Below are 13,292 nucleotides of genomic sequence, written 5' to 3'. Positions count from 1 at the left end.
TATGATGTAAGAAAGGCAAAAAAACTGCTTTCAAATCATGATAAATTGGTGTATTTGGAACTGACGTTTGTGTCTGTAAAATCGGTATTCTTGAATCGCCACTTCAGTGAACTTGCTTTTCATATTTATGCACATTAATGTGTCCATGTTAAAAAGCAAAAATCATTCAGAAAGATGATCCATTTTTTTAAATGTGTAACTGTTCACAATTGTCCTCTTTACGTAAGAAAACATCTTGTTAAAGATTCCATGTCATGACCTATTTCACAACTATCAAAGAAACGTCAGATTCTGTAGTATAACCTTTTATTATACTGAAAAGACAATAAAAAAAGGATCCTTTTATAGGGAAAAAAACTTAAAATCACATCTGAAAGGTCGTCTTCAGAGTTCCTACAAGGCTTCACCTCTTTTTGAAGCCATACTTTTTTCTCTCATAAAAGAGATCAGTCTTAGAGCTGCCCAGGTTCACAATCTTGGGGCAGCCATCGCGCTGTGTAGAAGAGAGGGCAAAAGAAAAAATAAAGCTAAGTCATAAGAACTGAACACACAAACTAATACATATACATATACATATACACACACCTCCTTGTTTGTATGCTCATTTTATCAGCTCCACTTACTATATAGGTGCACTTTGTAGTTCTACAATTACAGACTAGTCCATCTGTTTCTCTGCATACTTTGTTAGCCCCCTTTTACCCTGTTCTTCAGTGGTCAGGACCCCCATGGACCCTCACAGAGCAGCAAAGTAACACTGATGTGGTGGTGGTGTGTTAGTGTGTGTTGCGCTGGTCTTGAGTGGATCAGACACAGTAGTGCTGCTGGAGTTTTTAAACACCTCAGTGTCGGTGCTGGACTTGGAATAATCCACGAACCAAAAATATCCAGCCAACAGCGTCCTGTGACCACTGATGAAGGACTAGAGAATGACCAACATAAACTGTGCGGCAGCAGATGAGCTATCATCTCTGACTTGACATCTACAAGGTGGACTGACAAGGTAGGAGTGTCTAATAGAGTGGACAGTGAGTGGACACTGTTTAAAAACTCCAGTAGCACTGCTGTGTCTGATAATGTTATGCCTGATTGGTGAGAGAGTGTGTGTGTGTGTGTGTGTATATATATATTATACATACATATACATATATATATATATATATATATAATATATATATATATATATATATATATATATATATAAATAAATAAAGGGGTGGGAATCTCTAGGCACCTCACGATTCAATTACGATTCAGAGGGCTGCGATGTGATTATAAAACAATTATTGATGATTTTTTTTCTATTCAGGATTTCTATCTTCTTACTGTGTCAGGACTTGGTACTTTCAAAGCAAAGTATTTGTAATGATCTGTAATGCATTTACTTCCAATATCTTCTATTAATAAATCAAATGGAAGTGATGTGGCAAGAGAACTAGAAGGCTCTCATTCACTGCTATTGCTTGGAGCACATGAGACGCTGCCACTCATCTGCGACAAAATGCGCAGTTACGGTGAAATAAGATCCAGTGGCAATAGATGTCCACGCAGCACGTTACAGCCATCCTGCCCGTTTTCATTAGTGATTTTATAACTTCGGTTTTGGTCTCGTTATAGAGAGTGGGGGGGGATCGCTGTGTCAGTAAAATATCTTCGGGACGTGTGCAACATAGCACGAAAGCCCTGTTTCGCAACGACTGAGAACTGGCGTTCTCCGACTGCAGGTCACCTAGCAACGATGCGTTATTTGCATTCATAAGCGCTGCTGTTGGTTTACTTGCAATCTACATCTGCAACGAGAGACTATCAAACACTAAAAAGTTGTGAAGATTAAGTCGCTTCCCGTTTCACCTTAAATGGTGCCGCATTTACATTCGGCACCTCAGTCAGAATTTAAGGTGAAACAGGAAAATTCGAACAAGAAGCTGGAGCGACTTAAAGAGGCGACTATAGCTAAAGCTGAAAGCAGAGCGAAGTAAATCCGTGTTTTCATTTATATTTTAACCTAACTTATAGCAGGACACTGAGACATACTGGACATAAATGTTGTGGCTGCCAAGGTGGTTTGATTTTTGTTGAAAGAACAACATGGCTCTTCTTATCATTTGGGTTCTGACTCCTGACCTAACCTGACTTTTAATGCAGAGGGAGCCGGTCGAATTTCTCGATCATCCATGTGTGTTTTTGTTATGTGCACCTCACAGAGTGTCCGGGCGCTGCACTTCCACACTTCCAGGTTCCGCCTTTTGCATTCCGTCAACTTTACGGTATATATTAAATATTTAGAAAATCGATTTTTGACATTTGTGAATCAATTTAGAATCGTTCACGTCCGCATCGCGATGCATCTAAGAATTGATTTTTCCCCGCACCCCTAATAACAAATTAATTATATATATATATATACATATATAAATAATGAGGTCATTCTACAGAAACATCCACTTTTCTAGCTATCCATAGGTCTCACTGGGGTTACCCATCCTCACTGGTGTTACACATAAGAAAGGTAACACCAGAAAAGGAAAAATGCATTTTACAAAATGGCTGCTACAGAGCATCAAACCACATGTTGTGAATCATGGAATATCCACTAAAAATATGTAATTTAATTCATTTGTATTCTATTTTTTCACAATTACCTAAGAAAAAAGTAGGACATATCAGTGACGTCAACTAAAAGCTTCATATGAAATCATGAGCTAAATGAGAAAATTTCTTATAACTGAAAAGACACAGTGGACTTACCATGTGCTTTTTTCATAGATCCTCAGAAAATAGTTAAAAGGAAGTCATCAGTGTGATTTTTATTTCAAAATAAGAGTTTTTTGTTATGTGGTAACACCAGTGACACGACTCCTGGGGACAACAACTTCCATTATATATTTTATTATATTTATTTGGCATTTGTTTTCTTTGTGTCATTTAAATCATATATTTCATAGTCATGTACAGATTACTGCAGCTAAAACTGCAGAAAAACTTTTTTTCTTCAAAATATGGCACTCACCCTTTACACATGGCTGTGGGGACGAGCACGTCTGTTGTGCATGGAATTCTAGATAATTGATTTATTTTTTAAAGTAAAACTAAGTTGTAACCCTAACATGTTTAAGTGTAATATATCTGTAAACGCTAGGGACACAAAAATGGACGTTTCTGTAGAATGACCAATACTAATATATATATATATATATATATATATATATATTTCAGGGGTACGGGAAAAAAATCTATTCTTAGATGCATCACGATGCGGACGTGAACGATTCTGAATCGACAAATGTCGAATTCACAAATGTCAAAAATTGATTTTCTAAATATTTAATATATATATCGTGACGTTGACGGAACACAAAAGGCGGGACCTGGAAGTGTGGAAGTGCAGCGCCCGGACACTCTGTGAGGTGCACATAACAAAAACACACATGGATGATCGAGAAATCCGACCGGCTCTCTCTGCATTAAAAGCCAGGTTAGGTCAGGAGTCACAACCCAAATGATAAGAAGAGCCATGTTGTCCTTTCAACAAAAATCAAACCACCTTGGCAGCCACAACATTTATGTCCAGTATGTCTCAGTATGTCCTGCTATAAGTTAGGTTAAAATATAAATGAAAATGCGGATTTACCTCGCTCTGCTTTCAGCTTTAGCTATAGTCGCTTCTTTAAGTCGCTCCAGCTTCTTGTTCGAATTTTCCTGTTCCACCTTAAATTCTGACTGAGGTGCCGAATGTAAATGCGGCACCATTTAAGGTGGAACGGGAAGCGACTTAATCTTCGCAACTTTTTAGTGTTTGATAGTCTCTCGTTGCAGATGTAGCTTGCAAGTAAACCAACAGCAGCGCTTATGAATGCAAATAACGCATCGTTGCTAGGTGACCTGCAGTCGGAGAACGCCAGTTCTCAGTCGTTGCGAAACAGGGCTTTCGTGCTATGTTGCACATGTCCCGAAGATATTTTACTGACACAGCGATCCCCACCACTCTCTACAACGAGACCAAAACCGAAGTTATAAAATCACTAATGAAAACGGGCAGGATGGCTGTAACGTGCTGCGTGGACATCTATTGCCACTGGATCTTATTTCACTGTAACTGCGCATTTTATTGCAGATGAGTGGCAGCGTCTCATGTGCTCCAAGCAATAGCAGTGAATGAGAGCCTTCTAGTTCTCTTGCCACATCACTTCCATTTGATTTATTAATAGAAGATATTGGAAGTAAATGCATTACGGATCATTACAAATACTTTGCTTTAAAAGTACCAAGTCCTGACACAGTAAGAAAATAGAAATCCTGTATAGAAAAAAAAGATGAATCGATAATCGTTTTATAATCACATCGCAGCCCTCTGAATCGTAATTGAATTATATATATGTATTTATTTTTTTGTTCCTAGACCACAGTGAATGGAGAAGCAGGCAAGCAGGTAAAACTCTGGCTGGCTCAGACCCCAACAAAATGAAGATTTACCCACATCTTTCTCCTGAATGGTGCATTCCTTGCAGTAGTAAGCATCAGACACTCCTGGGCCTCCACATATCACACAGCGTCCTTGGTAGGACCCATAGTTACATTCGTCGCAAATGCGTACAAGCGTGCAAGGCCTGACGTAAGAATCACAGATAACACATTTCCCATCACCTGAGTGGAAAACATATATAAATGAGCCATTACATTAAGCTTACATAATGTTTAAACAGGAAGCACAGTTTCTCAGTACTTTAATCAAAGTTTCACTAGAAATCAAAATTCTCACACACTTCATCAAAATGTTAATCAGCTAATCCTCTAAAACTTACATTTCTCACAAAGCCTCCCAATAGCTGTAAAAAATAAAAAGACAAGAAAGTTAGTTAAAGGAGAAAATTTCTGCATAGCTCAGAAGTCGTTCTGAGTGATTTAATATGACATGATTCCAGTCTAGAAAATCACCGAGTCATTACTGTTCACAAGGTAGCAAGAAGCGTTCAATGCATCTAAAAACTCAAACCTATTACATTAACTATTACATTGCGTATTGAAGTTGTTTACTGTAGTTTTAAGATAAGGATTTGGCTTAAAATCTATTGTTTAAATAAACTGTGTGGAAAGATATAAGATCATATGCACAATTTAAAACATTCTGTACAGAGAACAAACGTAAATATGGCTTTTTTGCTAAATGTAGAGCACAATTTCTATTTATTTGCTAAGTTTAACATATTGGAGAAAATAAAACAAATGTGCCATAACATTTGCACAAACCACATTTTATGGCTTTTTCCCCCAGTTTGTTAAATTCAGAAAATAACTTGTAATAAACAATGCAATAAATGTGCAGAGCTGAGTTCTCTGTAGAAAGTGTGTAGCTACTTATTTTAATTTTTTTTTAATAAAATTGGTGGAATTCCCCTTTAAAGTGAGTCATGCACCAGAACAAATTGTAAGCGACAGACTCCTTCAGCTCCAGAAGCGTCATGAACGTCATGAGCCTTTGTTGTTTGACAGAAAACGTAATTATTTCTTATGAGCAACAGCAAAACGACAAAATACACTCTTTGTAACTTGCACGCACAACTCCTTTCCACCACAGTTCAAACACACCAGTGCTCCTCTGTATTAGAGTTACAACAGCAACGCTTGCTATGCTAATGTAGCGAGCAGCGTGGCCAGCGAGCTGGCTGTACAGCGTATCATTTCAGTCCAATTACTGAATATATTTTTGGCTTGCGAAACCTGCTACAACAAAATACGACCATCTGGCTGATGGTACATCTTACCGACACCAGCCTGCTTCCTGCAGAAGATCAAATCTGGATGATGTTTAGCCATTGTATATTAGCCTGTAGTGCAGCCTGCAAGAGTAAGGCTCATCGACCTTTTACACGACAGTCCTAAAGTACAGCGCCACTTGCTGGATAGGCTGTCCACGGTGATATCAGGGCCGGTGTTACGGTAAATTAAATTCCCCGTTTCCCCTCATTGCGCATGTCGAAATCATGACGTCTTTAGTTGACGCACACATACCTAGATGCCGCGTTGGGTCAACTGCGTCGTCATTTTGAGGCGGTCAACATCACTGTTGGACTGCATTCACTACAGAGCGGCAGTTTTAGAAAGATTTTGTCCAAATTTGTTCTATTTCAAGAATATCGCACTCAGAAAGCGGGATAGGATTATATAACGGAGAGGACGCAGCGATCCACGCTCATGTTTGTGTGTGTTTATGTGTAGATATGGCCGTGTGGTTCGTGAGGCACAGAGAACCTGTTGTGATTGTTTTTCGTCTTTACAATGATGGTTAATGCTTTGTAGCTGGGTAAGTTATAGCATTCCTTAATCCGTGTAGATATTCATAATAGATTAACTTTAGCACCTACTTACACGAACCTGAAGTTAGCTTCTTATTTGCTAGCTTGTTCGAATTTTCCCGTTCCATCTCTGTGTAGCCTATGTCTTTAAGTCTAGGCTAAAAACCCACTTGTTTGGTCAAGCCTTTGGTAATCATTTTTTCCTGTTAGATAAAAGGTGCAGATCTGGGGGTTCATGGACATAGAGTTTTATGGTAAACTGGAAGTGTTGGTGCCGTTGTCCCGCTGCTCTCACGAGTTCACTCAGGTTTGCCGACGGTGGAGCGGAGGGGCGTCGACATCTCAGGGAGCCCTCATGTCTCTGTTACCTTCTGGCTCTCCCGTTTAGATAGGCTGTAATAACGACCTGCCGAAGTCTCTGCTGCACTCTGCTAACCCTGTATACTGCAATCTGTCACTTTTTACAGAACTCTCTGTGTGGTTTCTTTTTCTTTGCCGAGCTGAACTACTGCTCATCCTGTGCAGTCTCAGTCTGTTGCTTCTTCTTGCTTGATCGGGTACCCACTACTCGCCAGCCTTCTGGACCGGTTTGACCACCATGGAGCTTCTTGCTATACAACGCTGTGCAGACCTCACCTGCATGAACTGACCCTTCTGATGATACTGATACTGCTGCACAGACTCAAACTATCTAATTATAACCATTGCTTCACCTGTTTTTCCTCGTTTTTGTATTTTATGATGAGTTCCTCTATTGAGTCTTGGCTCCTCCCAAGGTTTCTTCCTCGTGCTCTCAGGGAGTTTTTCCTTGCCACTGTCGCCATGTGGCTTGCTCATGGGGGCTTGGACCCGGATTTTTCTGTAAGGCTGCTTTGTATGGAGTGAGATTACTGTCTTTAATGTGAGAGCGCAAAGACAAGGTTAAATCGAGTAAGTCAGAAAAACGAGTGCGCAGAATCAAGAAAACCGAGCGCAAACAGCGACACCAAGAGCACAGAAACAAGAACTGCGTGCTTCAGACGCAGCACACCGGGAGTTTAGTGTGCTCGCTTATCGCAGCCCTGCGCTCGCGCCACTGATTTCAACTCACGTTTCACTTTTTGCACGCTTCTGAAATTTCTGCTCACTTCATAACTACAGCATTCCTGTACGTCAGCGGCCAAGGCTTGGTACCTGATTACCTGAACTGTCAATTGCAAGCGTTCACAGTCTGTGACTGCCTGAATTTGTTGCCAGTGTTTTGTTTTTTTTTCCCAGTTTGAACCTTGAATTATCTGAATTATACACATTCAGCAACTGTTTTTCAGTCTTGCCTTAGTTTATTGAAGAAATAATTGATTAAAAGTATGGACTAATTTATTTATTATATCATTAAGGAGGCCGACAGCAAAAGCAGACAGCTCAGATGTGAGACAAGAAGCAGCTCAAAGGTGTGAAGTCAATTAATTAGCTGAACGTTTAATAATAAGTTTTATTTAAAAAAATAACAGGAATTGTACAAAGATATCTTTAATATAACCTTTTTCCCAGCCTTGATGACATCTTGCAAAAAAGAATTGCTGACCAGCTGGACAAATATGAAAAATGTCCAATCTGCATCACAAAAGCTAACTTTCTCCAGCGTGGTCTTCAACAATGGCAGCGACAAAAGACAAAAGAAAAGCACTCCACAATGCTCCATGCATGTGTGTTATATGTGGGTAAAGCCAGTGTGCATACAGGAGCATTGAAGGAATGTTTAACTGGCAATTTGTTAATGATTCACCATTGTTTATTTGGATATTAATTATTTTACATGCTTTTTATCTCATCAGTAATCACTTTCAACCTATTGAAAGTACTTGAAAGAATTTTATTCAGTTTTATGGTGTGCTTTCCATATTCTGAGAGGGGTTGCATTAGTAGTGCTGTTCAAATGTAATACACTTAATTTCTTGGCAGACATGATGTCAAGAATTAAAACACATTTCTTTAAACTAAGCTCTGACCAAAAAGGGAAGAATCCCATCTACTCAGTAATTGTCCTTGACCACTGGTACTTCAAGTATTGATTTATAATTATTACTAGTAAATATATTTTATAATTTTTTTTGGCCAACTTAATTGTTGTGTGCATATTCTTAGGACTTTTGGGGAATCTTTTGGTGCAAGCCTGACTCATTTTATTTGCTTTAGCTTTTAATTGCAATAAAGTGATGTTTCAGGTGACAAGTGCCACAGTTAAAGACCTACCTAACCTTACCCATGAAATACCATCCTGTGGATATATAGGTGTCGTATGCATAGGCAAAAAGAAGCAAAATATAAGGTTTGTGCATCAGTTTCTGTTTAAATATGAAACATGATTATTCTAAACTTCTCATTCTTGTGAACGACTACCTCTAGATAATTGTGTATTACACACTGTATTGGAACTTTTCAAAGGCCAAGCCAGAAAATACATATCCTTATCCCAATTTATGTATGTATATATGTATAGATAGATAGATTACAACCGCGAACGCTTGCAATCGACAGTTCAGGTAATCAACTACCAAGCCTTGGCCGCTGACATATTTCCTGCTGTAATTATGAAGCGAGCAGAAATTTCAGAAGCAAGCAAAAAGTGAAACGCGAGCTGAAATCAGTGGCGCGAGCGCAGGGCTGCAATACACTAAACTCCCGGTGTGCTGCGCCTGAAGCGCGCAATTCTTGTTTCTGTGCTCTTGGTGTCGCTGTTTGCGTTCGGTTTTCTTGATTCTGCGCGCTCGTTTTTCTGACTTACTCGATTTAACCACATCACATCAAAGACTGTAATCTCACTCCATAGCTTTGTGACAACACCTGTTGTAAAAAGCGCTATATAAATAAACTTTGATTTAAATGCTTCATTGATTTACATTTTAAACTATGCTAGTTTTCAGTTTGTATGAGTACTGGTTGTTTTTCTTTAGTTAGCTTTAGTATGTGCATGTTTTTCTGTTTTTCTTCATACTGGCTCTCAAGACATTAATTTCTTTTTTCAAAATAAGACATTTTTGTTACTCTTTGCTGTATTTGTGTTTATTTGCATATATTGTAATGATAGTGATTTTTAATCCAAAAAGCACTCGTTGACAGTATAAGTGGTTTTAAATAATGTGCTTAGGTGCCTGAGACTTTTGCACTCTGCTGTATATATATATATATATTTACTTTTTTAATAGTGTACCTTTTAGTTGTACAGTATAATATAAATTGTAGTATACACTCAACAAGAACACACACACACACACACACACATACATTATTTAAGCAATAGAACACGGGAGGGAGTGTGTTAGGTCATCACAGCTGTGATGTTATTCGCGATAACACACAACCTCGAGTGTTCTATTGCTTTTATACAACAGCTAAATAAATAAAGTAAGAAATAAATAAATTGGGCCGTGAATGTGGCATTTAATATGTTTTAACGTTAGCAATCCTTCCGCCAAATTATAGTTCCTTAACAAGCAGCTTGCTACGTCAGAGTCTCCTTACACAGACCAACTGACAGTTTCGGAATTCAGTGTAGTCTCATCTTCAGAGTCTGACCAAATCGGCTGTAGGTCAAATGTAATCTTAAAAGTATCAATTTTCTGTTTCGGCGCAAAGTAAGAAGTAAAATCTCCTCAGCTGTCAAAGTCGTTGCTTAGCAACGGTGTCTCAGCGGAGTGATACAGTGTTTGTGAAAAACCCGTGCTGTTATTTCGCCATAGAACGCTTCTCAACCAATCAGCTTGCGTGGCCGGAACTACCGGAACTAACTGTTGTTTGTGTATGTGTGCATTATATATATATATATATATATATATATATATATATATACACACACACACACACACACACAGCCTGGCTAAAAAAAGGTCACACATTCTAATATTTCGTTGGACCGCCTTTAGCCTTGATTACGGTACGCATTCGCTGTGGCATCGTTTCCACAAGTTTCTGCAATGTCACAACATTTATTTCTGTCCAGAGTTGCATTAATTTTTCCCTTGTATTGATGATGGGAGATTTGGACCACTGCGCAAAGTCTTCTCCAGTACATCCCAAAGATTCTCAATGGGGTTCAGGTCTGGACTCTGTGGTGGCCAATCCATGTGTGAAAATGTGTGTCTCATGCTCCCTGAACCACTCTTTCACAATTTGAGCCCGATGAATCCTGGCATTGTCATCTTAGAATATGCCTGTGCCATCAGGGAAGAAAAAATCCATTGATGGAATAACCTGGTCATTCAGTATATTCAGGTAGTCAGCTGACCTCATTCTTTGGGCACGTAACATGCTGAGCCTAGACCTGACCAACTGCAGCAACCCCAGATCATAGCACTGCCCCCACAAGCTTGTACAGTAGGCACTAGGCATGATGGGTGCATCACTTCAGCCACCTCTCTTCTTACCCTAATGCGCCCATCACTCTGGAACAGGGTAAATCTGGACTCATCAGACCACATGACCTTCTTCCATTGCTCCAGAGTCCAATCTTTATGCTTCCTAGCAAATTGAAGCCGTTTTTGCCGGTTAGCCTCACTGATAAGTGGCTTTCTTAAGGCTACACAGCTGTTTAGTCCCAATCCCTTGAGTCGCCTTCGCACTGTGCGTGTGGAAATGCTCTTACTTTCACTATTAAACATCTCCCTGAGTTCTACTGTTGTTTTTCTATGATTTGATTCCACCAAACATTTAAGTGATCGCCGATCACGATCGTTCAAGATTTTTTTCCGACCACATTCCTTCCTCAAAGATGATGTTTCCCCACTGTCCTTCCACTTTTTAATAATGCGTTGGACAGCAATCTCCTCTCCTGTTTTCCCTGCTTGATGCATGCCAGTAATTTGACCCTTCTGAAACAGATGAACATCTTTTCCACGACCACAGAATGTGTCTTTCGACATGGTTGTTTAACAAATGAGAAGCTACTCACTGCAGCAGTTAGGGTTAAAGAACTTGTTGCCTGCTGAAACAATCACCCATGCAGTAATTATCCAATGGGAGGCTCTTACCTATTTGCTTAGTTAAATCCAAGTGGTGACCTTTTTTTGGCCAGGCAGTGTATACATCACTTCTTATCACATAAGGAAATCTCTAGTTTGTTATTAATAAATGTGCTTAATGTCAAACTGCAAAGCACACACACATGATGCAAATGTATGAAACCTCAGATCTTCCACCCTTATTGTTAGTTATATAATATATAACAATATATTCTGTACAAAACAATAAATAAGTACATAACAAGGCAAAATAATACAGAAAAACGTAAGTTACTGTGATTTTTGTTCATAGGGCAAACTTCTTTGTCCTTGACCAAGTATCACCTCCACACTCCTGTTGGCAGAAAGCTGTTCTTTTTCAAAAGGTTTAGGAGTGGTAATATAGTTATAAAACACATTCAAAACCATATACAAAAAGAAAGGCATTTGGGAAAAAAATACAGCAGATGTCATTTAATCCATTACTGTATGACCCTGAGCCCAATGGACGTGCAAACAATAACGCACTTAAGAACTCATTTCAACTTCCAATATTTCCTGCCACACTGACTAAAGGAGTATTTACAAACAGAGTTGTTTACCCTCATGATAAGGTTGAAAAAGAAAACTAGCAACTGAACCACAAGTTAGATGTAGGGCCATGTCTTTGTTGTTATAAATAAATGGTGAGTGAGATAAATAAGGTAACATAAATAGAAACACATTTAAAGTAGCTCTGAACAGATGGGTAAACGTGTACAGAATTGTAAACAAAGTCTACAATGTCTGTAAGAGTCCAAATGTCCAATGTGTCCAAAGACCAGTGTAAATATTGAAGGAAGAAAATATTTCATATCTATGCTTTGTTATATATGCCCTAAAACGTTTGTTAACTAAGTGAAATTGGATTTCTGTCTTTCTAGTACATCAATATGCTCTACTTAGAACATGCTGGCTTTTCATTCAGCACACTCCTAACCAGAACTGACTGATCCACTAATGCACTGGTCTATGCTAACATTATGATTACAAATGCCTCTTGGTAGGGCATTGAGGATGTGTATCAGAGAATGTACAATTTCAAAATTTAGAGTGACTAAAAACTTATTTAAATACACCACATTTTATAGTGAAACATACAGGCCCTTAACATGATTTACTCTCTCTACATCTTGTATTATGCAAAAAGAAAAAAATGTTAAAATACAGAATGAGTAATATGGTAGAATGGGTAGAATGAACAAGCTTAGTCATAGTAGATTGGCAGGCCACAGAAAATAAAATAGCGAAGTTCGTTCAGCTACCTTCACCAAAAAAGTCCTGAAGGAAACACAAAGTGCTTATTTTGATCTTGTGCTGAATCAAGGCTTGTTTTCAAAGAATTAAATTTTTAAATAAAAATTCAAAGGTATACTTCAACGTTTTTAAACATTATCTCAAATCTGCCCCATCTGTCAATTGACAATAATCTTGACAGATTTCCCCATACTTAAGGAACAGGAAATTGGCATATAAATAATTTAGTATTGCTATTTTATGATTAACAATTTTATTGTATGCAACTATTAAAGTAGGCCAGAACTGCTAAAGTGGCCAGAACTGCTGATCAGCTGTCTTGCTTCCTAGCTGTCAATACTTATTAGCTCCCAATGGAAGACTCCCAGCATGTTATCAAATAAACACTATTCACTGCTGCCCTCTAAAGATTTTATAGCACCAGTCATAATTTAAGACTTGTGACGTGTTGTTTTCATAAGACTAGATCTGCCAACCTTTAAGCATTTTGCGTAGCAGGTGCACATTTTAACAAAGTACGCTGATACGATTTGTCACTCTATGCAAAAAAAGCTGGTGATGCCTGTGAGTTCAATTGTGCGTGTGCAGTACTCAAATCAAACAGCATGACGCAGCAGCGTCCAGTCTGCCAAAAACTAAAAGAAGAGCTCGACCAATCATAGCACTGGGTTCATTCCCTGGGGATGACAAATAGACCACTGTAGTCATGCGTCATTCTGTCGTCCTT

The 13,292-nt window shown here is 38.7% G+C and overlaps 1 protein-coding gene across 2 annotated transcripts; it reads right to left on the bottom strand.

The window, feature by feature from the left end:
* Positions 1-289: 289 nt before the first annotated feature.
* phf5a (PHD finger protein 5A) lies at positions 290-5,895 on the bottom strand. Of its 2 annotated transcripts, none has more exons than XM_036560467.1 (4): positions 5,763-5,894; positions 4,803-4,826; positions 4,478-4,644; positions 290-493 (listed from the first exon to the last, which is right to left on the bottom strand). In XM_036560467.1, the coding sequence occupies exons 1-4, from the start codon at positions 5,812-5,814 to the stop codon at positions 404-406; spliced, it is 333 nt and encodes a 110-aa protein (XP_036416360.1). In that variant the 5' UTR covers positions 5,815-5,894; the 3' UTR covers positions 290-403. The 2 variants fall into 2 exon arrangements, with proteins under 2 accessions (XP_036416360.1, XP_036416361.1); XM_036560468.1 differs by having other exon boundaries at positions 293-493; positions 4,474-4,644; positions 5,763-5,895.
* Positions 5,896-13,292: the final 7,397 nt, after the last annotated feature.

Source organism: Colossoma macropomum, unplaced genomic scaffold (assembly GCF_904425465.1).
Source record: "Colossoma macropomum unplaced genomic scaffold, Colossoma_macropomum, whole genome shotgun sequence".
Classification (NCBI taxonomy): Eukaryota; Metazoa; Chordata; class Actinopteri; order Characiformes; family Serrasalmidae; genus Colossoma; species Colossoma macropomum.
This window is presented reverse-complemented; position numbering and strand designations above follow the sequence as displayed.

Excerpts from the sequence above, each read along its gene's own strand:
- phf5a (XM_036560467.1), bottom strand. The coding sequence starts at position 5,814 with ATGGCTAAACATCATCCAGATTTGATCTTCTGCAGGAAGCAGGCTGGT. Across the intron at positions 4,827-5,762 it reads CAGGAAGCAGGCTGGTGTCG|CTATTGGGAGGCTTTGTGAG; the intron begins GTAAGATGTACC and ends TATTTTTTACAG. Across the intron at positions 494-4,477 it reads GCACCATTCAGGAGAAAGAT|CGCGATGGCTGCCCCAAGAT; the intron begins GTGGGTAAATCT and ends TCTTCTACACAG.